This window comes from Pan paniscus, chromosome 3 (genome assembly GCF_029289425.2).
Source record: "Pan paniscus chromosome 3, NHGRI_mPanPan1-v2.0_pri, whole genome shotgun sequence".
Classification (NCBI taxonomy): Eukaryota; Metazoa; Chordata; class Mammalia; order Primates; family Hominidae; genus Pan; species Pan paniscus.
Genome location: NC_073252.2, coordinates 80,185,753 through 80,210,795, shown reverse-complemented (window position 1 = coordinate 80,210,795; position 25,043 = coordinate 80,185,753). Strand labels below are relative to the sequence as shown.

Genomic DNA, 25,043 nt, shown 5'->3' with positions numbered 1-25,043 from the left:
TTTTACTTAGAATAGTGATCAATTAGTAATTTTGATTCTGTGTTCATGTAATAAAGGATTTTATTTTGACAGTCGATGTAAAGCACCTGTTGTAGCTACATTTTCATGTGACTGCTCCACTGGGAGTTGCTGCTTGCTTGCATCACAGCCCAGGTACCACCTGCTCTTGTAGCTGACCCAAATCGTGGAGGTAAAGCCTAGCAAGAGATAACCTCAGCCTCACACACTCAAATCTATAGAGTGATAGAAAAGCTGAAACATACAATCCCTTTGTTGTTTTCCTTAGCTCTCCTTTCTTTGATGTCATTCTTGATCATTTATTTTCCCATGTCTTTCCCTCATGCTCCACTGCATGGCTATCAATGCTTGGAAAATGTTACGTTGAAAATAAACTCATTTATCAAGTTGCTAGTTTTACAGGCAGCTCCATCTATATCATGTATGCTCAATTACTGACATACCATCAATCCTTAAGACAATGCAGTTCTTCTGTACTGACACAGTGCAGATTCTGCTCAGCATTCCCCTGTCTCTTAGACTTCCTTCCCATATCGGATTTGCATAATTCATCCCAACACTTGCTGAAAACTTTTCTAGTAGTGACATTTTCAACTCTTGTTTACATTGGCAATTACACAATCAAAGCAGCCTCAACAGCAAAAATCTACCACAAGAGCTGGAGACTTTTAAGAACAATATTACTGATTGCTAAATTCTAATGCATATATTTTAAAAGTGTATTTATAAGTTAAGTGCTTTGGTTATCATGTTTCTCCATTACAAAAGTGCCAAAGAAACAAGAAGTAATTTCTCACACAATATTTATTTTATAACTGAGTTAAATAAGTATTGTTTTGAGGGGAAACTCAATAACCTTGTTAGAAATTCTGAGGGAGCTGCAGATTCACGACAATGAATAGTTAATTGCACAATTATTCAGTAAAGCTCAAACACTTAATAACACAACGGACAGAATAAGTCAGAAAGGCAAGAAGCTTGGGGTGAAACCCAGCTTTGCTGGAGCTGGTGCTTGCATTACCAGATGGTGTGCCTATGCACATACGAAAACAGAAAGACAAACAGCAAGGAGGCAAATGGAAACAGATGACTTCCTATTAATCCTCTGTTGAGCCTTCATCAACCTGACTTCCTTATTTGATTTGAAGTGGTGTGTCCTCCCAAATCACTGAACAAGCCCATTCAAATGCATGGAGAAGTATCAAAGGGGAACGAAGTATGTAAAGTTTTCTATTGTTAGTCACTTTGGAAAACTTCTCATAAATTAGTACTGCTGGAGCAATTAATTGAACTCCAAATGTATTATTTCTTACCCACTTTTAACTTTCCTTAACTAGAGCTCTCAATAGTGCTGTCAATTATTTTTAATTTTTGATAGAGATTAGACAATATATTCTATTATTTTGGTGTGCCTTTAATTGTGTGATTAAAATACTGGTGAAAACCAATTACTTAACTAGAAACCTGATATTTTAGGGTCGTTTAAACCCTATACCAATATGATAGTACTTTAAGTTTATTTTTTGCAGAATATGTTCTAGAACTCAGAACTTTTTGTCTTGGTAAAGTTGTTTTGTTTTGTTTTTAACTAAGCTTTTGTATTTCTCAAATATTTAGTCCCCTACAACAAATTTAGGTCTAGCCACCCCAACAAAGTATCATGCAACCTCTTTGAACCATCTAAGATAATCTATTTTAAATTGCATCTCAAATACCATGACCCATCAAAGTCATAGTTCAGTGAACAAATCTAATACATTCTCAATAAATCACTTATATAAGGTATATTCAATGAATTTTGATTTATTTCTTTACAAAACAAAAAACCACAAACAAGCAAACAACAGTAGCTTCTAAAAACACTGTACATTCCTCCATAACAAAATTACCCCAGACATTGTACCATCATTCTGACAGCTGAAGTTTTCCAGAAGATGCATTAGTCCATATTTATAGGAGCTGACAGGATTTCAGTTGATTGCTTGTGATATTTTTGTCTAGATCAGAAGGGCAATGTTTACCACCTAAAATTCACTTAATGGAGCAACGCAATATTTCATACTTCAAAGGCCAAAAGAATGAAATTATTTCAAAAGATGTACTGCCTTATGTGCTTGTCATGAAAGTGTCAATTCTTCTTAAACAGGAAAGGCTAAATAATCATAACCAAACAATTCTGTGGATAGATCTTCAATCATTTTGCTTTCCTCAAAAACACTGTTTATTAAAGACCATTGTCTGACTTCTATTCCCTAATACACTGTGGTTACAAGTACAAAGATTTGCAGGGAAATATAATGACAACTAAGTCCACTCAAATTACCATTGGCATTTATGGCTTTTCCACTGGCGATTTTGGAACTCAATGGCAGAAATGTCAAGAAGAGTTTTATCCTTTGCCGAAAGAGAAAAAATATGAGAGGACATGAAAATGAATCCCAATTAGACTGGGAATGATGGAGTCTGAACTCTGAATGTTGGAGTATGAACTCTGCCTTCATGCATCTAGATGTCTATTTAGCAACATGGGAAGCATACGCAAAGACACTATTATTCTGACTTTAAAACTGATAACAATGGCTTTATAATTTAATAATAAAAATAATTCTTTACATTTGTGAGGTGCTTCTCCTTTTAATAAGTGTTTGCAAATATAGTAGTGCCCCTCCACCCTTATCAGAAGTTTCAGTTTCCACAGTTTCAGTTATCCCTGGTTAAGCATGGTCCAAAAATGTTGGCACAATACAATAAGATATTTTGAGACAGAGAGAGAGAAACCGCATTCTCATTACTTTTCTTTCAGTACATTGTTATAATTGATCCATTTTATTATTGTTGTTGTTAATCTCTCATTGTGCCTAATTTATAAATTAAACTCTATCATAGGTACATATGTGTAGGAAAAAGCATAGTACTGCCTATATGGGGTTCCATACAATCTATGGTTTCAGGCATCCACTGGGGGTCCTGGAACATATCCCTACGGATAAGGGGGAGGGGTACTGTATGTATCAGGGTTATATAGAAGTGTAATTTAGAGGAAATCAAGAGTCAGGAAAAACACTTAAAATATATGCCATACTGTTCAATAATTTAAGAAGTAAAGACATTAGCATTGAATCCTAGTCCTACTATCAGTGAATAGTTTCCATTTTTAACACAGTTTCTTATTTTATTCTAGTTATTACTGTACATTCAAGAAAAGTACCATTGCACATACATACCACAGTTTTCCTCATCACTGTCATCGTCACAGTCGGCCTGGCCATCACATCTTCTGGAAGCCAGAACACACCGTCCTGAGCGGCACTTGAAATGACTAGGTGAGCATTCTATTAAAAACAATATTACTGTTAAAGGGCTGAAAACCCAGAAACATCAGCTAATTTATGTATTTACATGTAGGATGTTGTCAAGGAGCTTTTACTGAAGATAAGGGTGGTCTCTTGCAAAGCGAAATAGCCATTTTGCTTTGGCATTCTTCTGCCTGCCAATCAGCATCTTTCTCCTTCATTCTTGGCCTCATCCCTCTAGATACGCGGTTTAACGTCTATGTATTCCAATGATTAATTTTCTTTCCAAATGGGACAACCCAACAATTGCCAGAGCCTGATATGCCTTGTGGAGTCAGTGCTCCTGACTACCTAGCGGCTCTCAATGTGTCAAAATCATTTCCACACCCCCATCTTTCCACCTAGTCCACAATTCCATTTCTGTACTTAATGATCCTATGTTGCCATGGTCCCCAAATGTTTTTTACTTGAAGGAACCAAGGTTTGATGTTCACCTTTGCCTTCAGGATCACTAGTATAAAAGCATCCACATATAATGGGCTCTGTGAGTAAAGTACAGTTTAAAAAACACCTGGAGTACTAATTAAACTCATCTCTGAGTTCATTATTTTTAATTTTAAAATGATTTTTTGGGGGAAGATGGAGCAAGATGGCCAAATAGAAGCCTCCACTAATTGTCCTTTCTGCAGGAACACCAACCTGAACAACATCCACACAAAAAAGCACCTTCATAAGAACTAAAAATCATATAAGCAATCATAGTACCTGGTTTTAAATTCAGATCACTGAAAAAGGCACTGAAAAGGGTAGGAAAGACAGTCTTGAATCACCAACACCACCCCTCCCCCATTCCCCAGCAAGAGCTGCATAGCACAGAGAATCTGTGCACTTGTGGAGCGCTTGTGGGACTTTGCATTGGAACTCAGTGCTGTCCTATCACAGCAGAAAGCAACACCAGGCAGAGCTCAGCCAGTGCCCATGCATGGAGGAAGCATTTAGATGAACCCCAGCCAAAGGGGAATCACCCATCCCAGTGGTCAGAATTTAAGTTCTGGCAAGCCTTACCACCACAGGCTAAAGTGTTTTGGGGTCCTTAATAAACTTGAAAGGCAGTCTAGCTCACAAGGACTGCAATTCTTGGGCAAGTCCTGATGCTGTGCTGGGCTTGGAGACAGTGGACTTTGGGGCATGCAACCTAGTGCATGCCACAGAGTGGCCAAGAGAGTGCTTGTGCCAACCCTTCCCCAACCCAGGCAGGCACAGCTCGCAGCTCAGAAAGAGACTCCTTTCTTCTGCTTGAGGACAGGAGAGGGGAGAGTAAAGAGGATTTTGTCTTGCAACTTGGATATCAGCTTAGCCACAGTAGAATAGGGCACCAGACAGAGTCCTGTCCTAAGGCCCCCATTCCAGGCCCTAGCTTCCAGACATTTCTAGACATATCTTCAACCAAAAGGGAACCCACTGCCTTGAAGAAAAGGGCCCAGCCCTGGCAGCATTAGTTACCAGATGACTAAAGAGCCCTTGGGTCCTGAATAATCAGTAGCAGTACTCAGGCAGTACTTCTCATGAGCCTTCGGTGAGACTCTGAGATGGGCTGGCTTCAGGTATAACTCAGCACATTCCCAGCTGTGATGGCTACAGGGAGAAACTCCTGCTTGAGAACAGGAGAGGGAAGAGTAAAAGGGATTTTGTCTGCAGCTTAGGTACCAGGCTTGGCCACAGCAGGGTAGAACATCAAGTGAATTCTTGGGGTCCCTAATTCTAAGCCCTGGCTCTTGGATGACATTTCTGGATGTGCCCTGAGTCAGAGGGGAGCCCACTGTCCTGAAGTGAGAGTCCCAGGCCTGGCAGCATTCACCACAGACTGACTGAAGAACCCTTGGGCCTTGAGTGAACACTTGTGGTTTGGTAGTACTTGTCATAGACCTGGGGTGGTAGTGATCATGAGGAAAAACCACTAGCACTCTTCCATTACCTGTCTGTGGAAAGAGGAAGAGTGAGAAGAACTTTGACTTGTGGCTTGGGCACCAATACTGCAGAAATTCAAAGGATCATCAGAGTCTACTATGAGCAACTATATACCAATAAATTGGAAAGCCTATGAGAGATGAATATATTCTTAGAAATATACAACCTACTAAGATTGAACCATAAAGAAATCCAAAATCTGAACAGAACAATAACAAGTAATGCTATTTAAGTAATACTTAAAAGTCTTACAGCAGAAAAAAAAAAAAAGCCTGGTGCCCAGTGGTTTCACTGCTGAACTTTGCCAAATATTTAAAGAAGAACTAGTACCAATTCTGCTCAAACTACTCCAAACAATAGAGGAGGAAGGAATACATCCAAATTCATTCTACAAAGCCAGTATTACCCTGAAACCAAAGCTAGACAAAGACACATCAAAAAAAAGAAAACTACACACCAATTTCCTTGATGAACATTGACGTAAAAGTCCTCAAGAAAATACCAGCAAACTGAATTCAACAACACACTAAAACGTCATTCATCATGACCATTTAGGATTTTTTTTTTTTTTTGAGATGGAGTTTCTCTCTTGTCGCCCAGGCTGGAGTGCAATGGCATGATCTTGGCTCACTGCAGCCTCCACTTCCCAGGTTCGAGTGATTCTCATGCCTCAGCCTTCCAAGTAGCTGGGATTACAGGCGCCTGCCACCATGCCCAGCTAATTTTTATATTTTTAGTAGAGACAGGTTTTCACCATGTTGGCAAGGCTGGTCTTGAACTCCAAACCTCAGGTGATCTACCCACCTCAGCCTCCCAAAGTGCTGGCAAGACAGGCATGAGCCACCGCTTCCGGTGACCATTTAGGATTTACAGGAGTGATGTAACATATGCAAATCAATCAATGTGATACATCATATCAACAGAATGAAGGACAAAAATCATACGATCATTTCAGTTGATGCATTTGATAAAATTCAACATCCCTTCCTGAAAAAAAATCCCTCAAAAAACTGGGTAAGAAGGAACATACCTCAGCAAAATAAAAGCCATATTTCACAGACCCACAGTTAGTATCAAACTAAATGGGGAAAAACTGAAAGCCTTATCTCCAAGATCTGGAACATGACAAGGATACCCACTCTCACCACTGTTATTCAACATAGTAATAGAAATCCTAGCTGAAGCAGTCATAAAAGAGAAAGAAATAAAGGGCATCCAAATTGGAAATGAAGAAGTCAAATTATTCTTGATTGCAAATGATATGATCTTATGTTTGGAAAAACTTAAAAACTCCGCCAAAAAGCTACAGAACTGATAAACAAATTCAGTAAAGTTGCAAGACACAAAATCAACATACAAAAATTAGTAGCATTTCTATATGCCAACAACAAAAAATGTGAAAGAGAAACCAAGAAAGTAACCTCATTTACAAAAGCCACAAATAAAATAAAATATCTGGAAATTAACTTAATCAAAGAAATGAAAGGTCTCTGTGATAAAAACCATAAAACACTGATGAAACAAATTAAAGAGGATATAAAGAATGGAAAGATATTCCATGTTCATGGATTGGAAGAATCAATATTGTTAAACTTTCCATATTATGTGTATTAGGCCATTCTTGCACTGCTATAAAGAAATACCTGATACCAGCCAGGCGTGGTGGCTCATGCCTGTAATCCCAGCACTTTGGGAGGCCAAGGTGGGTGGATCATGAGGTCAGGAGATCGAGACCATCCTGGCTAACACAGTAAAACCCCTTCTCTACTAAAAATACAAAAAAAATTAGCCGGGCATGATGGCGAGCACCTATAGTCCCAGCTACTTGGGAGGCTGAGGCAGGAGAATGGCGAGAACCGATGAGGCAGAGCTTGCAGTGAGCGGAGATCACGCCACTGCACTCCAGCCTGGGCGACAGAGTGAAACTCCGTCTCAAAAACAAAAAAAAAAAAAAAAGAAATACCTGATACTGCATAATTTATAAAGAGGTTTATTTGGCTCATGGTTCTGCAGGCTTTAAAGGAGGCCTAGAGTCTGCTTGGTTTCTAGGGAGGCCTCACAAAGCTTACAATCATGGCAGAAGGTGAAGGGGGAGCAGGCACGTCACATGGCAAAAGCAGGAACGAGAGAGAGAGAGAGTTGGAAGGAGGCACCATGACCAGATCTCCTGTGAACTCAGAGTGAGAGATGGTTCAAGCCATTTATGAAGGATCTGCCCCCATGATCCAAACACCTCCCACCAGACCCCACCTCCAACACTACGGATTACATCTCAACATGAGATTTGGGTGGTGAAAAATATCCAAACTACATCATTCTGCTCTGCCCCTTCCCAAATCTCATGTCTTTCTCACATTTCAAAATACAATATCTCTTCTCAATTGCTCCCTGAAAGTCTTCACTAATTCCAGCATTAACTCAAAAGTCCTAAGTCCCAAATTCAAAGCCTTATCCCAAATCCAAATAAGTTCCTTCTACCTATGAGCCTGTAAAATCAAAAGGAGGTATTTACTTCCAAGATACAATGGCTGTACAGGCATTGGGTAAACATTCTTATTTCAAAAGGGAGAAATTGGCTAAAAGAAAGAGGCTATAGGCCCCATGCGAGCCCAAAACCCAGCAGGGCAGTCATTAAATCTTAAAGCTCCAAAATAATCTCCTTGGACTCCATATCCTGCATACAGGGCACACTGGTACAGGGGTGGGCTCCTAAGGCCTTGGGCAGCTCTGCCCCTGTGGCTTTCCAGGGTTCAGTCCCCATGGCTACTTTCACAGGTTGTTGAGTGCCAACAGCTTTTCCAGGCAAAGGGTGCAAGCTGCCAGTGGATCTACCATTCTGGAGTCTGGAGGGCAGAAGCCTACTTCCCACAGCTCCATGAAACAGTGACCCATTGGGGACTCTGTGTGGGGGTTCCAGCCCCACGTTTCCCCTCTGCACTGCTCTGACAGATGTTCTCTGAGCCATGGCTAAAGGTAGAGCAGCCTGGATGCAGGGAGCAGTGTCCCAAGGCTACAAAGGGCAGTGGGGACCTGGGCCTGGCCCATAAAACCATTCAGTCCTCCTAGGCCTTAGGGTCTGTGATGGGAGGGGCTGCCTGGGAGATCTCTGAAATGCCTTCAAGGCATTTTTCCCATTGTCTTAGTTATTAGCTCTTTGCTCCCTTTTGGTTATACAAATTTCTCCAGCAATTCAGCCTGCTTGAATTCCTCTACTGAAAAAGCTTTTTGCTTCTTTACCACATAGGTAGGCTGCAAATTTTCCACACTTTTATGCTCTGCTTCCCTTTTAACTATAAGTTCCAACTTTAAGTTATTTCTTTGCTCCTGTATCTGAGCACAGGCTGTTAGAAGCAGCCAGGCTATGTCTTGAACACTTTGTTGCTTAGAAATTTCTTTCATCAGATACCCTAAATTTTCACTCTGAAGTTCCAACTTCAACAGATCCTTAGGGCATAAACAGAATGCAGCCAAACTCTTTTCTAACACAAGATATGGGTGAACCTTTGCCCCAGTTCCCAATTAGTTCCACATTTCCATCTGAGATCTCATCAGCCTGGCCTTCACTATCCATATCACTATCACAATTTTGGGTCACAATCACTTAACCAATTTTTAGGAAGTTCCAAACTTTCCCTCATCTTCCTGTCTTCTTCTGAGCTCTCCAAACTCTTCCAACCCCTGCCTGTTACCCAGTTCCAAAGTTGCTTCCACATTTTCAGGTATCTTTATAGCAATGCTGAACATCTAGTACCAATTTTCTGTGTCAGGCTGTTCTTGTGTTGCTATAAAGAAATATCTGAGACTGGGTAATTTATAAAGAAAAGAGGTTTAATTGACTCATGGTTCTGCAGCCTTTACAGGAACCATGGTGAAGACATCTGCTCAGCTTCTATGAAGGCCCCAAGAAGCTTACAGTCACAGTGAAAAGCAAAAGGGAAGTAGGCACATCACATGGTAAAGAAGGAGCAAGAGAGAGAGTAGGGGAAGAGATGCTACAGCACTTTTAAATGACCAGATGTCATGTGAACGCAGAGCAAGAGCTCACTTGTCATCAAGGAGATGACCCAAACCAATCACAAGGGATCTGCCCCCATGATCCAAACACCTCCCATCAGGCCCCATCTCCAACACTGGGGATTACATCTCAACATGAGATTTGAGCAGGGACAAATATCCAAACTATATCACTATGTAAAGCAATCTATAGATTAAATATAATCCCAATGACATTCTTCACAGAAATGGGAAAAAAGTCCTAAAATTCATATGGAATCACAAAAGACTCAGAACAGCCAAAGCTATCCCAAGCAAAAAGAACTAGAGGAATCACATTACCTGACTTCAAATTACACTACAGAGCTATAATAGCAAAAACAGAATGGTACTAGCATAAAAACAGACACATAGGCTAAGGGAACAGAAAACTGAGAAAAGAACTCATACATCTACAGTGAATTCATTTTCAGCAAAGGTTTCAAGAACACACACTGGGAAAAGGACAGTCTCTTCAGTGAATGGTGCTGAGAAAACTGGATATTCATATGCAGAAGAATGAAATTAGACCCCTATCTCTCACCACATACAAAAATCAAATCAAAATGAATAAAGACTTAAACCTATGACTTCAAACTATGAAACTACTAGGAGAAAACATTGGGGAAACTTTCCAGTACACTGGACTGCACAAAGATTTCTTATGTAATATCACATGAACACAGACAACCGAAGCAAAAATGGACAAATGCGATTACATAAAGTTAAAAAGCTTCTGCAAAGCAAAGGAAAGTGAAGAGACAACTCACAGAATGGGAGAAAATATTTGCAAAATATCCATATGATAAGGGATTAATAACCAGAATATATAAAATGCTCAAACAACTCTATACAAAAAAAAACTAATAATCTGATTTAAAAATGGACAAAAGAGCTGAATAAACATACCTCAAAAGAAGACACACGAATGACAAACAGGTATATGAAAAGGTGCTCAACATCACTGACTATCAGATAAATGCAAATCAAAACTACAATGAGGTATCATCTCACCCAAATTAAAATGTCTTATATCCAAAAGACAGACAATAACAAATGCTAGCAAGGATGTGGAGAAAAGGGGATCCTCACCCACTATTGGTGAGAATGCAAATTGGTACAACCACTAGGGAGAACAATTTGGAGGCTTCTCAAAAAACTAAAAGTAGACCTAATACATGACCCAGCAATCCCACTGCTAGGTATATACCTAAAAGAAAGGAAACCAGTATATAGAAGAGATATCTGCACTCCCATGTTTGTTGCAGCACTATTCACAATAGCCAAGATTTGGAAGCAACCTAAGTGTCCATCAAAAGATGAATGGTTAAAGAAAATGTGGTACATATATGCAATGGATTATTATTCAGCCTTAAAAAAGAATGAGATCCTGTCGTTTGCAACAACAAGGATAAAAGAAGACGTCATTATGTTACCTGAAATAAGCCAGGCACAGAAATACAAACTTCTTATGTTCTCACTTATTTGTGGGAGCTGAAAATTAAAACAATTGAAGTCATGGTGATAGAAAGTAGAGCAATGGTTGCCAGTGTCTGCGAAGGGTAGTGGTGGGGGAAAGCAGGGTTGGTTAATTGGTACAGAAATATAGTTAGATAGAATGAATAAGATCTAGTATTTGATAGCACAACAGAGTGACTACAGTCAACAATAATTTATTGTACATTTAAAGATAACTAAAGGAGTATAACTGGATTGTTTGTAACATAAAGAAAGGATAAATGCTTGGGGTGATGGATATCTCATCTACTTGATGTGATTATTATGCACTGTATGCCTGTATCAAAATATTTTAGGTACCCCATACATATATACACCTATGTACCCACAAAAATAAAAGAATAGAAATAGAAAATGACTTCTTTATTTTTAAAATGAATGCAATATCTAACAGATGAGTGCCAAATTCTTCAATGCAATCAAGTTCACAAATTCACTCACCTAAGCAGCCTGATTGGAAACTAAATAGAAAACAAACAAACAAGAAGCCATAAATAGAAGAAATTCAAAAGGTAGCTAACATGTTCATCCATGTTAGATACCCTGCTGTAATTAATTTTAAAATTAACCTTCCACATATTCATCAGGCATCAGGCAGGTTTGATTGTCTGAATTTTCCTCTGGAAATTGACTGCAATCTGTGTCTTCAGGCCACTGTAGGCCCACAATCCCAAGAACAGACTCACAGCGTTCTTTAGAGTGTTCACACAATGCCCTAGATGAACAAGAAAGACAAAACATTAGAAGCAGAAATAGCTCCATCTGAGACAGATGTTATAAATTTATGTCAAGTTTTAATTCTGTGTATGTGGCATGTATTGTGGGTGTGTGGATATAAAAGATGCACATATATATGATAGGTATTTGGGAAACCAAAATGAGTAATATCTCTGCAAAGAGTATACATTCCAGCACCACACTTTCACCAAAAGAAACTTTATTGCAGAAATAGGTCTAAAGATGTTTCCAGGACACAGATTCCCTTCTCTACATTGCCTTTCTCATTCTGTCTTCTGTCTTTGAAGGAGACACATTCTCCAACCTTTTGTTCCAAACAGGGAAGTCTCCAACATCACTTTGGATAGTTTGCCACCAAAGTCATTGAATCTATACAACACCCTCATCCTCACAGATCTCCCCCTCTGCAGACCAGCCTTGTGAGCCATCTCATGTGCCACCTTAGCTTGCCTAAGGCATGGCCTCCCTTACTTCAGCTTCCATCAATATTGGTGAAAAGCTTAGGACTCCTTCCAAACCCACTTACGTAGAGCTCGAGTTGGTTAAAATGTTTGTTTTTTGTTTTAAAGAAATGATATACTATTGTATCAGGTGCTTTTGTGCGTATTATGTCTTTTGTCTCCAGAATATTTTTAAGTTAAAGTATCAGCGTGCCTCACAGAAGATTTCTTTACTTCTTTTTTTACTTCTTATGGAAAAAAATATGATTTTTGTCTCAATATATTACTAAGAAATTAGTTACATAGTTAAAAAAAAAAAAACCTAACCAAAGTAAGTTCCTAGGCCAATATATTCTTAATGGACTCAAATAAACGCTTACTTATCAAAAGTTTCAAATTTTATACACTAATTCAACCAAGTTCTCATTTTTAAGATAAAATGGGAGACAGATCTTCCAGAAAGGCCAGCTCCAGTCTTGCCCAAAACTGGTAGAGAAAGTGTAACAATCAAATGAGGAAATTTCGGAGAAAGTTCTGTCTAGGTTTAAGTCTGGACAAAGCTCAGCATAACTCAATCAACACTGGTTTAGCCCAGGAATTTGTGGTAAAGATAAAGCCATGGTATTTCTATATTAGGTCAGGAAAGATGGAAAGTTCAATAGTTGATAACTGCCTGTTGAACTAACTAGTTTTGTTGCAGATTTATAAAAAATGTATATAACTCAATTGCAACTGCTATTTTAAATTAGTCATATGATACTTAATTGTACAAAAGACTATATAGTGCCTGACTCTACCACTTCCAATTTTTTTCTGTAAAATGGAAATTACAACAATATGCAGCAGCACAAGTCCAGGGGGTGCTGTTCTTATCATAGTCTTTGTAGTGTTCAGCCATAGGTAGCACCTCTGATGATACACACCTCAAAAGGTTATTTTGAGTACGCTACAGCATAACAATCCTCAAGTATTTAGCCCATTGTAAGGACTCGATGTTAGATTTTTCAGTCTCATAGTTAAAAAATTCAATGTTAAAATTAATAAACACACCTAGCAAAAGCAACTATGTATTGCTTTATGAACTTATTAGCATATTATTCAAAAATTTCTTATAAACAAATATCAAAATATAAAATTCGTAGTGATAGACACTGAAAATGAAAGATGTATGGGTAAACCTGAAAAAAAGAAATAAATTTATCTAAAAGAAATTTACCAAAATTTTGATTGAACAACACTTCAGGATCATCCTTGGTCTTATGCATTTTAATATGGAACTTAAGCCCTGAAATTATAAATTATATCTGGATATAAATTCACATTTATATTTACAGCAGAAAATGCTGCTTCAGGGAAATTTTTATCTACATATGAAAAGAAAGTCAAATGCCAGAAATTGTTAAGTACTATTAAAAGAAATTATTCACTATCACTGACCTTGCTTTGCAAAAGTGAAGTAAGATTTAAAAACAGCTTTTTAACATAAAATTGGTAGATGTTTTATTAGAGATACTTTTAAAAGTACTTGGCAGAAATTTTCAGGTATTTTTCTACACAAGCTAACATTTAGTTTTATTCTCTCTATTGGTATAATTTGTTCAGTTCCCCAAGTCATTTTGAAATTTTATTATTTCCTGTCCTGTCTCTATAGATGCCCTTACTTTGTTATCCATTTGGTATTCAGCATATAATTTATTGTTTTCTCTTCTGTCCACTATAGTAATAGTACTGCTTTTTAAAAAAAACTCTGTGTGACTTCTGATCCCAACATATGGTTTCTGCAGTTGCTACTCGCATTTAGGCCAGCACATTTGTATACCTACCCCTTGAGGGAAAACAGCACTGAAGAGAGTAGCAACTCACTTCTGAGAGTCATCTTGTATATGCAAACCCTCTGACTACAATGCCTAACACATGGCGCAGCAAAGGGACAGACTGCCAAGAAGCTACTGTGTTCCTGTGCTATCATCATAGCTATTGTCCATTCAGGGTTCATTACAATGAATCAGAAGCACTTTACATTCATTTGATCTCAAAACAATACAACCCAACAACCATTACTATCCTTATTCTACATGTAAAGGAACCGAGGCTGAGAGAGACTCAGGATTTTGTCTAAGGGCTACCTAGAAACTAGAGAAGGGTCAAGATTTTAACCCAAACATGGACTCTAGAACAATACTCTTGACACTAGAATATCATTCATATTCAAAGTCCAAGCTACGCTCTTGAAATAGCACATCTTATTTCATTCAAACAGGCAGAGAAATGTCAGCAATGTCCATCGCTGTCCAATCTGTGAGTCTGGCACTATGTCTTCTTATGTCATATCTCTAACAAGTGCTGTCAGAGTGCAGCATTGTAAACACATCAGTGTTGCCAGAAAAAGAGGCAGATATATCCCTTTTATACTATCGTACTTTTTTTAAAAAATGGCTTTTTAATACAACAGAATGAAATACCTGTGAATTTATTTGATTAAAACACATAAATTATCATCAAAGGATGTTCACAGCTCCCTTGTTTGGTACTTCGTTAATGAATTCTGACTCAAATATTCATTTTACAACTTCTACTTCTTTGTCTCACTTGTTAAATATAAAGTATTTGATAAATGCAGAGCTCCTTAGGGAAATTTACTTTGTCCAAACTCAACTAAGTCTTCACCCCTTGGTCCTCTCTGAGGCAAAATAAGGGACTGGGGTAGATCCCATCATATTACCTGCAAGGAGGGATACGCTGGCCTGTATTCACATCACATTTTGGTACCAAAATGGTGCAAGAAAAGAACATGAGGTATTTATAACAGTTGGTTTGAACAAGTGCAGGGAAAAGAGAAGACTCCCAGCTGATGGATGCTTCCTTTTGAGTCCTGTGGCCAAAATAATTTGGATAACTTGTACTGTTGTAGGGCAAATTCATGCAGAGTTCCAATGTAATTGGTTCACATTGACCTAACAAAGAAACATACACACAAATATTTATAAATTTCACATATAAAAACAACTTAAGTTTTACAAACCTGAAGTCTATTTTATTCTTTCTTTAGAGTAGCTAAGACTAGAATGCCAGTAGTATATAACATTTTTATGGATATTGAAAATAAGTAAGTTGATTAGTGAAGTGCCCTGGCAACTAAGATTCATTTCTGTATATGTAGTTGCTAGCACTGTGACAACATCATGCTTTAGAAAGTCCTTCCTCATTTTTTCCCTTGGCTCAACTTATCTAAAGATGACTCTCTTTCATCATTCCTTTTATTGACTCCAATTCATCTTCTTCTTCTGATTTACTTATTACTACTAAAATAGGATAGCCCCATCATCTTCACTGTCACTAAACTAATTAATGAATTTGATCAAATAGGCAAGTAGATAACTTCTGTCTATATGTTTTATTGTTGATTAATGTGTTTAAATATAAGGCTACAAGATTTCAGGGCAAGAGGAGGCTCAGATCTGTTGGATACTTCTTGCTAATAAGACAAAATCCAAACCCCTTAGCTTGAAGTCTGAGGCTATTTTATACTTCAACCCTAGGCTAACTTTTCAGCTTCATTGCCTGTGATTATCCAATCAACAGTATCTCTGCTGTAATAAATTCTATTCCCTTATGACACCAGATATTTTAAGAATTGTATGTCTTTATGCACCCTGTTTGCTCCTCTCTTATCTCCTCTTTTATAACATGCTCATAATTATCTCCCCAAAGGTAGTCATGGTTCTAGCTGCCAGGGGCATACGGCACCTGCTGCCTGGATTAACCCTTTCCCATCTTCCCCACCAAGCTAACTCCTCTGTGGTCTGGAAGACTCAGCACAAATACCTCTTCCAGGAAACCTTCCTGGCCAACCACTCTTCCCATTACTACTTCCAGAATGAGTCTTTTGTGAGTGCAATAGCATCTTAGGCACATACCCACCACATGCTCATTGCATTCTGCCATATTCTTTATTTACTTACTTGCCTCCCCTACACAATCCTGAGATTTTTGTGAAATGAGACTTTATCTCTTGATCTCAAAGTCTACACCTAGCACAGTGCCAGAATGAAGGGAGGAAAATGTATCAGGGACTATCCTAGGCAATGTAAATGTAAGAGTAATGAGAAATATTGTCTCTGCCACTGAGGAACTCCACAATCTCGATAGGAAAAAGGATGCACGCACTGGTAGCTGTAGTAGAATGTGAACAGGGTAGGATAGAGTTTGCATGAACTGAACATTTGTGTATCTCCATTCATACGCTGAAACTCTAACCTGCAATGTGATAGTATTTGGAGGTGGGGCCTTTGGGAGGTGATGAGGTTTCAATGAGGTCTAGATAAGGGTGGCATTTATATGGGATTAAAGTCCTTATAAGAAGGAGAAGAGACTAAAGCTCTCGCTCTCTCAGCCATGTGAGGAAACGCAAGAGGGCAACTGTCTGCAAACCAGGAAGCAGCCTGTCACCAGAGACCAAGTCTGCCAGCATCCTGATCCTGCACTTCCAGCCTTCGGAACTGTGAGAAATAAATGTTTGTCATTTAAGCCACCCAATCCATGGCATTTTACTGTAGCAGCTTGAACATACGAAGACAGACATATTGAACAAAATGCTAGAGTCCAAAGGGAAAAGGTAGCGCAAGAGTGAACTGGGAAGCCCTCTGATATGGTCTGGCTGTGTCCCACCCAAATCTCATCTTGAATTGTAGCTCCCATAATCCCCACTTGTTGTGGGAGGGAACCAGTGGGAGATCACTGATAATGGGGCAGTTTTCCCCATACTGTTCTCATGGTAGTGAATAAGTCTCACAGAATCTGATGATTTTATAAGGGGTTTCACCTTTCACTTGGCTCTCATTCTTCTCTTGTCTGCCACCATGTGAGACGTGCCTTTTACCTTCCACCATGATTGTGAGGCCTCCCCAGCCATGTGGAACTGTAAGTCCATTAAACCTCTTTCTTTTGTAAATTGCCCAGTCTCAGGTATGTCTTTATCAGCAGCGTGAAAACAGACTAACACTCCTTCCAATGATAAATGTGGTTTGGGCAGCTTTGGGGGAATACAGTAGAGAGGCTCCCAGCTCCTTCTGTTTGCAGTAGACATGCCACATTCCCTGCGTGGAGAGGCAGGCAAGCAAGTGTCCTGGTAAAATTTGCCCAGGCAGACCAAAGACTCCATGCCTTATTGAGAGTGATTATTCAAATTAAATTTAATTATTTGACTAAGAAGTGGTATCCACGCAAATAGATTTGCAATAAGGACTGGGCTGAAATATTAAAACATCTCCAGGACTACTTCTTAATTTAAAGAATCCGAGGGTATCACAGATATTATATTTATAAGGAGGCTGATGTTGGCCTGATTAAAAAAAAAAATGATGCATGAAGTGCAATATGACTCTCAGTTTCCTGAAGAAGACACAACACTGAAAGGCTGGCATAATCTTGAGGATGAGTCAGAGTGGAGAGAAGACTAGACGGAAGAGGTTTGGGGTTGGTCGGTTCAGTTTATCCTTTCCTGTGATTTGTGAAGGAGGGGTTGGACATTATGGACTAAATGTTTGTGTTCCCCCAAAATTCATATGTTGAAATCCTAACCTCCAATGTGGTGGTATTAGGAGGTGGAGGCTTTGGGAGGTGATTGAGTTATAAGGGTACAGCCCCCAAGAATGGGATTAGTGCCCTTATAAAAGGGACTACACAGATCTCTCTCGCTGTCTTTTCACAGTGTGAGAATACAGTGAAAAGTCAGCCATCTGCAGCCCAGAAGAGGGTCCTCACCAGAACCTGACCATGATGGCAACCTCATCTCAGATTTCCAGCTTCCAGAACTGTGAGAAATAAATGTATGTTGTGAGAAATAAATGTATGTTGTTTATAAGCAATAATGATTTGTTATAGCAGTCTGAACTAAGACAAGAAGTAACATTTAAATATTTTGTTACAAGATTTAAAAATGCATGTTTTTCATAACAATAAAAACACTACAAAGATGCAGAAAGAAAAAGTTCAACATCTCTCCACTCCCCTTTCTGTTACCTTCCCTGCAAGCCAACAGAAGGCTTTGAATGCTTCCATGCCTTTCCCCTGCTCACATTTATCCATACATGCCTTTGCACACTTAGACAGGGATTTCTGTTTGCTTTTGCCAAAGCAGAAACATACCATTCCTATCACCCTTCAATTTGCTTTTGTTGCTTATTTGTCATGACCATCTTACAAGTCAGCACATGCAGCTCTAACTCTATGCTTTTTTCCTGATATCTTTAATATACTTAAAATTTTACACAATTGGTTCACTTACAGATATTTTTGATGCAGTCCTTTCTTTCCTCATGCATACCCTCCGTTTCTTTCTTTCTACCACCCCATCAAGGTTTAACTTTTTATTGATGTATTTCACTGAAGATGATTAACAGAACATATCACATGAATAATTTTTCTCTTTTTTATATGTGGAGAATGTATCACTTTTGATTTGGGTTAAGACATAACTTTTAAGTGTTTAGGAGCCAAGGAAAAGGAAAGGATTAAGTAATGATCATATATTATTCTGTAGATCTTTATTGAATTCGGTAAGGTTTATTGGATCTTGAGTTTTATTCCTTCAAAGGCATTCTTCACAGAATGCTAAGCAAGATAAACTCTCAAAATACCTGTCAACCCCAAATTCTATGATTTATGGTATTAATAAGCTTTTTTATCTTAAGCATTAGGCTCATGTGTGAGCCTGATTTAAAAATCGCCACTAGAGGGAGATCGCATCACAAACGTGAGGATATTTTAGGGCTGCAGAACTGTGCTTCCGATGTAAGTTTGATGTAGTACCCAGTACAGTGTCCCGAACACAGATGAGGTTTAATAAAGATCTGCCAAAAAAAAAAAAATCCTGATGGAATCTCAATGGTATTCCACCTTTCAAAGTCTGTAACAAGATTCGTTCAATTCAACCTAAAGATGGGATCGTTAACTCAATGGTGTTATATCCTTATGATGAGATACTCTGAAGTTACTAGAAATCATGTATTAAGCGATGGTCATTTACATGAAAAATGTGACTTTTCTACATCTAGCTGCGTATATAATAATATTCAAAAATTCATCTTTGCCTCAAACTCTAAATCCCTCTTTAACATTATTATTTTTAATAGTTTGATATTATTTTAAGGTGAACATCCTTATAACTACCTCCCAGGTCAAGAAACTGAACTCAGGCAGACACCGCGGAAACCTTCCATATATCTTGTCTTATCTCAACTGTCTCACTTCCTTGCTCTTCTATATATATATATATACTTTTTTTTTTTTTTTTTTTTGTGACAGAGTCTCGCTCTGTCACCCAGGCTGGAGTGCAGTGGCAGCTCACTGCAAGCTCTGCCTCCTGGGTTCGCACCATTCTCCTGCCTCAGCTTCCCGAGTAGCTGGGACTACAGGTGCCCACCACCACGTCCAGCTAATTTTTTTGTATTTTTAGTAGAGATGGAGTTTCACCATGTTAGCCAGGATGGTCTCAATTTCCTGACCTTGTGATCTGCCCGCCTCGGCCTCCCAAAGTGCTGGGATTACAGGCGTGAGCCACCGCACCCGGCTTCTTTATAATTTTATTACCTAAGTGTGTACCACCCCTGGATATTGTAATTTAGGCTTGCCCATTTTTTGAAACTTGTCCTGTCTTTTAAGTCTCTCGTAGTCTTTGGGTTCCTCCTCCATTCTTTTGTTTTTCTTTATAATTTAACTATAGAAGAACCCAGACATTTGACTTGTAGGGTATACCAGCTTTTGAATCTTGCTTATCGCACACTCCTGGTGAAGTTAAACACGTTCCCCATTCTTTCTATTTCCGAACCTCGGCAGCTGAATCAACAAGAGTGGGCTGGGCTTCATTCCATTCACAAGACTAGAAGTGGCTAAGCTGTTCTTTCACCAGAAGCCACATCATTCTGATTTCCCTCTTTTTGTGATGTTAGCAGCTGTAGATGCTCCATGTCTTCATTCATTAATTCAATGTGTTACCAAATGGTAATATTGTATTCAATCTTTTTTTCACTTATTAGAAAATGCACATGGAAATGCTTTTGTAAATACATCATTCCTCTCTTCTACTATTTGCTCCTAAGGACAGAAGTCTGTAACCATTATAGTGATTGGCTTCTCTACCACATGACTACACCATTTACTCCTACCAACTGAAGCTTGCAAAGAGAGAGCAGGAAATTGCTAGACCCTTAGGGAATTATTCAAGAAGCAAACCTGTTCATTTCTTCCTTGGTGTTGAATAAGAGGGGAAAATACACGAGTAAGCATAAAACTAAAGGTTGACGAACACTGTGGGAGGCTTGAGAGAGGGCCTGGGACATGACAGCCATGCCTGGATTTCACAGCCATGGTCAGCATGGGCACAGGGAGGCAGGAGAGACATGCCCAGGAGTCGCTTTTGCAGGTTCTCCCCATTGTCTGGATTGCATACCACAAGGGAGAAGTGATGGATTAGTCCCTCCACACCGGAATGAGGAGAATAGCATTCCTGCTCCTACCCTCAAAGGCAAGGACACATCTGTATTTTGCCTCCCAACATGGCACAGAAATGTTAAAGATGCTGGGTTGTGACTGGACATGGCAACACAGGCTGCTAAAAGCTATTTCTTGAAAAAATTATGTATCATAAGAAATGTGGTTTTTAGGCTTTTTTAAAAAGCTGTAGGCACTTCTGTGAATTTAAAATAAGCTTCTCCACTGAAAAATGCACATGGGAATACACAAATCTTTTCATATTCTATTTCAAAGTTCTCACATACCCCTGCAGCCCAGTCATAAATAGGCACTAGAGCAATACATTTTCAACCTTGGCTATACACTGAAGTCATCTGTAGAATTAAAAAATACTGATGACTGGGTCCCACCCAGTATATCTTTAGCGACCATTAGAAAATCACATAATATTTTATGGGATGGCAAGAATCAGAGTCTTCAAGGACAAGAATCCCGGCAACTCCAGTGACAGGCTGTCTCCACCAGACAGAATATCTACTACATTCTCCAAACTCAAATTTTCCTTTGGCATCAAGCAGACTAAGAAATTACTGTTCATTTGTGCCTCAGAAGCTGAGTAATACTAGTCTCTTGATAGTGGTAAACATCTTCAAGTAATGAACCATATTTTCAAATGTATGAAGGATTTTCTGAGATGCCACTTGTTTGTCCTTACAGAGACCTAAGTACGCATATATCATCTTGAAGTTCTTTGAAAGATCAGGAATAACATCTTGACTTTCAACTGCAAGTTAGGCACATATGCCTTATTTTTTATTTATTTATTTTTTTATTGAGACGGAGTCTCGCTCTCTCACCCAGGCTGGAGTGCAGTGGCACGGTCTCGGCTCACTGCAACCTCCGCCTCCTGGATTCATGCCATTCTCCTGCCTCAGCCTCTTGAGTAGCTGGGACTACAGGCGCCCGCCACCATGCCCGGCTAATTTTTTTTTTGTATTTTTAGTAAAGACTGGGTATCACCATGTTAGCCAGGATGGTCTCAATCTCCTGACCTCATGATCCACCCGCCTCGGCCTCCCAAAGTGCTGGGATTACAGGTGTGAGCCACCGCGCCCGGCCTATGTGCCATTTTTAATAACACAGGAGTAATGAGGGCAAGTGGCTAGCCTACTGCCTTTTACTCAGAAGAGAGCATGTGCAAACGTTTGCTGAATATATGTGGAGAGAAGTTGGCAAGAATATACATGATGAATGAGGAAGCTGGTGACACAGTGAGACACTAGGTAAACTGAGTGTATTTAAAGAGCTTAAAGAGAACAACAGTGTAGAATATATCAGTGGGAAGATGACAATATGTTCTCCCGCACTGAAAAGTGACTTCTAAGAAGCTAGAGCCTGTCTCCTTTCTCCACCACTAGAAAGCCCAGCGCCCATCCCGATGCTTGGAACATCATGTACACACTACAAATATTGGTCAGCTCTATGAGCCAAGAGTTATCCAGTTGCCTTTCCTACAATTTATTCTTTTGACAGGAGACAACATATTTTAAATATTTAAAATTTGAAATATTTCAAATACAGAGAAAATAGGGTAACATACACCCAGTTACTTCCTACCCAAATTTGACACAGGCTGATACTGCCTTTTCTACATTTTCGAGTCTAATAGTAAGTGTCATTCCATGTCAAACAACCCCCAAAACTTTAACAATAAACACATGTCTTTGAGATGACACTGTCACTATTCAAGTTGAAGGTGAAGTAAAGAAATCGCTCTGAAAAATTTCCATGGCAGATTGAGAGATGAGTAAAATGAAACAATGGAAACAGTGGCCCAAATATGTTATACGTGTGTGTGTGTGTGTGTGTATATATATATACACACATATATACACATATATATGCATATCTATAGATATGTTCTATTTAAATCCGTTTCTATTTAAATCAGTTTAGAGGAAGTAAAATGGCAGTTTGAGTGTGTCGACTTTGTGGCTTGACTAATATCTACTGTTCTCTCATATGGGAAATGGAGGAGGGGTGGGCATGTGCTTCCAGGCAAAGAGTTATTAAATGCCACAGTCAATCCTGTCAGTCTGGGTTTTTAATTAGCTGCCTGCCTACACCCCCTTCCCAGCCTCCTTTTTTCACCCCCTTGAGACTCTGTAACAGTTATAGAGGTACTCACTATAAGCTCTACAGCGACCCAGAAAGGTCACCAAGTAAAATTAGGACCGCAAAACTGCAGCAAATGCAAGGCCGGAGACTTTCAGCATCCCAGCTTCCAAGGGCCTTAGACTGAGAGGACATGTGTTAAGAAGTAATACCCTGGCTGGGTGCAGTGGCTCGTGCCTGTAAGGCCAGCGGATTACTTGAGGTCAGGAGTTTGAGACCTGCCTGACCAACATGGTGAAACGCCATCTTTACCAAAAAATAAATAAATAAATGAATAAATAAATAAATAAATTAGCTGGGCGTGGTGGTGTGTGCCTATAATCCCAGCTACTTGGGAGGCTGAGGCAGGAGAATCGCTTGAACCTGGGAGGCGGAGGTTGCAGTGAGCCGATATCGTGCCACTGCACTCCAGCCTGGGTGACAGAGCCAGACTCTGTCTCAGAAAAAAAAAAAAAAAAAAAAAGGAATACCCTCTTGCCAACTGAAAACTGACTGACCTGCTTCTAAATTTCTAATCCCAACCTGAAAATGCAGCAAAAAGTTCATTAGAAAAAGGGAAAGAAGCGAGTATAACATGAAAACAGAGCCCAGGAGTCAGAAATCATTACTAGAAATCAGTCGCTGGGGATTTTCTGATTCAATTTTCCATGAGAGTCCATAGGGTGCTCTTTCACTTCCGCCCATTCTGTCTTCCCCAAATAACTCCTCCTCCTGAAAGTCATTTTAGAGCCACCTGCTTACACCATTTGGAGCTGTTACACTGTCACCGAAACAAATTAGCCTAATGGTTCCAAAACCATTACAGGTCATCAGAGTTCCTGGAAAGGTGAGAATAAATTTCATTAAAAGAACCGACTGCCTATAATCCCAGCACTTTGGGAGGCCCAGGCAGATGGATCACTGAGGGTGTTTAGCGCCTGTAATCCTAGCTACTGCGGAGGCTGAGGCAGAAGAATCACTTGAATTTGGAAGGCAGAGGTTGCAGTGAGCGAAGATGGGGCCACTGCACTGCAGCCTCGGCGACAGAGTGAGACTGTGTCTCAAAAAAAAAAGAACAGATTGCCAACGTTGTATGTGGCTATTTCTATGAACTTCATATTTCCTTCTCGGTTAAAGTTTCCATTTTTGAAGCTGTGCTTTAGAAAGGAAGAAAGATAGCATCTGCCTACAGATGGAGCCAAGAAAATAATACAGAGAACTAATGCTGAGTTGAAAGTAATGGTAATGATATTAAGCAATGTGGACTTATAGTCGTTCGCAATGACACATTTGTTTCTGATTGAAGTTAATTAAGACCATTTGGTTTCTTTACTGCTACCACATGCGACCTTTTAAAAAGAAAAAGAAAATAGGTAGCCTTTTTTGGAGGGATTCCAGACTTCAGTATTTGAATGTCAACGCAGAAGAAAAATGCTGAATGCATGCCCTGACATGGCTATTGCATTTGTCAGCTGTTGTACTTACTACAGTTATTCAGACTGTTGTTCGGGTCACAGAGAGAGCTACCACCACATGAATCAAGGCAGGGATTGTAGAGGCATCTTTGGTCTCCTTCTTGACATGAAGTCTGAACTACAGAGGGAGGAAAAGGCACATTGGCTTTCATCATCTACAAATTCCTTACCTAAGGATCTAAAAGATCAGGAATGTCTGATGGAGCTGAGGAATAACACAACTTTAATATCCTTCCAATTTCTCCAAAAGTATTGAACATACGTTGAATAGGTGCTTTCTGGATTCATTTTCCTGGTAATTAAATACAATCCAGGTATTCCAAAATAAGAATGAAGAAATAAGAGACAAACTACACTAAAAACAGGTGGTTGTTGCATTTAATGGAAAAAAAATAGTGTTTTCTTTTTACATGGGTGCCAACACTTGATTACAAAATAAAATTCAAGAGATTTGAGGGACAGAGAACGTTACAAAAATCTTGAAATTCTGAATATTAAGTGACACTTTTTTAAGACTCATTTGCTCCCAATTCTAGCCTCCCTCTAAGGAAAATGCTTTCTCTAGTAATAAATAGGGCATCAACACCAATACAATAAGGATACTTTATCATAATACAAGTGTTATGCAGCTGTTATCCATATTTTCAATATGTCCTTGGAAAGTGTCATCAGCCTAGCTGTGATGACTTGAGAACTGGCTTTCTTGTTTCTAAGTGAATGACAGCAGTAATATCAATGTTTGCCCTAATGATTTTTCCTTAAGGTAGGTGGAAAGGAAACTGCTTTTCCCATTGATTCCCTGGTCATTTGTAGATTAAATGGAGAAGGTAGTAAATTACTGCCCATTCACTCTCTCCCCCATTACGATCAATTACCTTCAGGCATGTCATCTGGAATCTAGTCAACCTTGCAAGGCACTTTTAAGTATAAATAAT

General features: G+C 39.2%; 1 protein-coding gene across 2 annotated transcripts in view; it reads right to left on the bottom strand.

Moving 5' to 3' along the window:
* Nucleotides 1-25,043, bottom strand: part of CORIN (corin, serine peptidase) — a 242,760-nt gene that overhangs the window by 54,839 nt on the left and 162,878 nt on the right. For both annotated transcript variants that reach the window (XM_003816014.6, XM_063603826.1), the window contains 4 exons: nt 24,119-24,226; nt 14,730-14,961; nt 11,399-11,544; nt 3,243-3,350 (listed from right to left, as the gene is read on the bottom strand). In XM_003816014.6, coding sequence (XP_003816062.5) covers nt 3,243-3,350; nt 11,399-11,544; nt 14,730-14,961; nt 24,119-24,226 — 594 coding nt within the window. The remainder of the gene's footprint in view (nt 1-3,242; nt 3,351-11,398; nt 11,545-14,729; nt 14,962-24,118; nt 24,227-25,043) is intronic.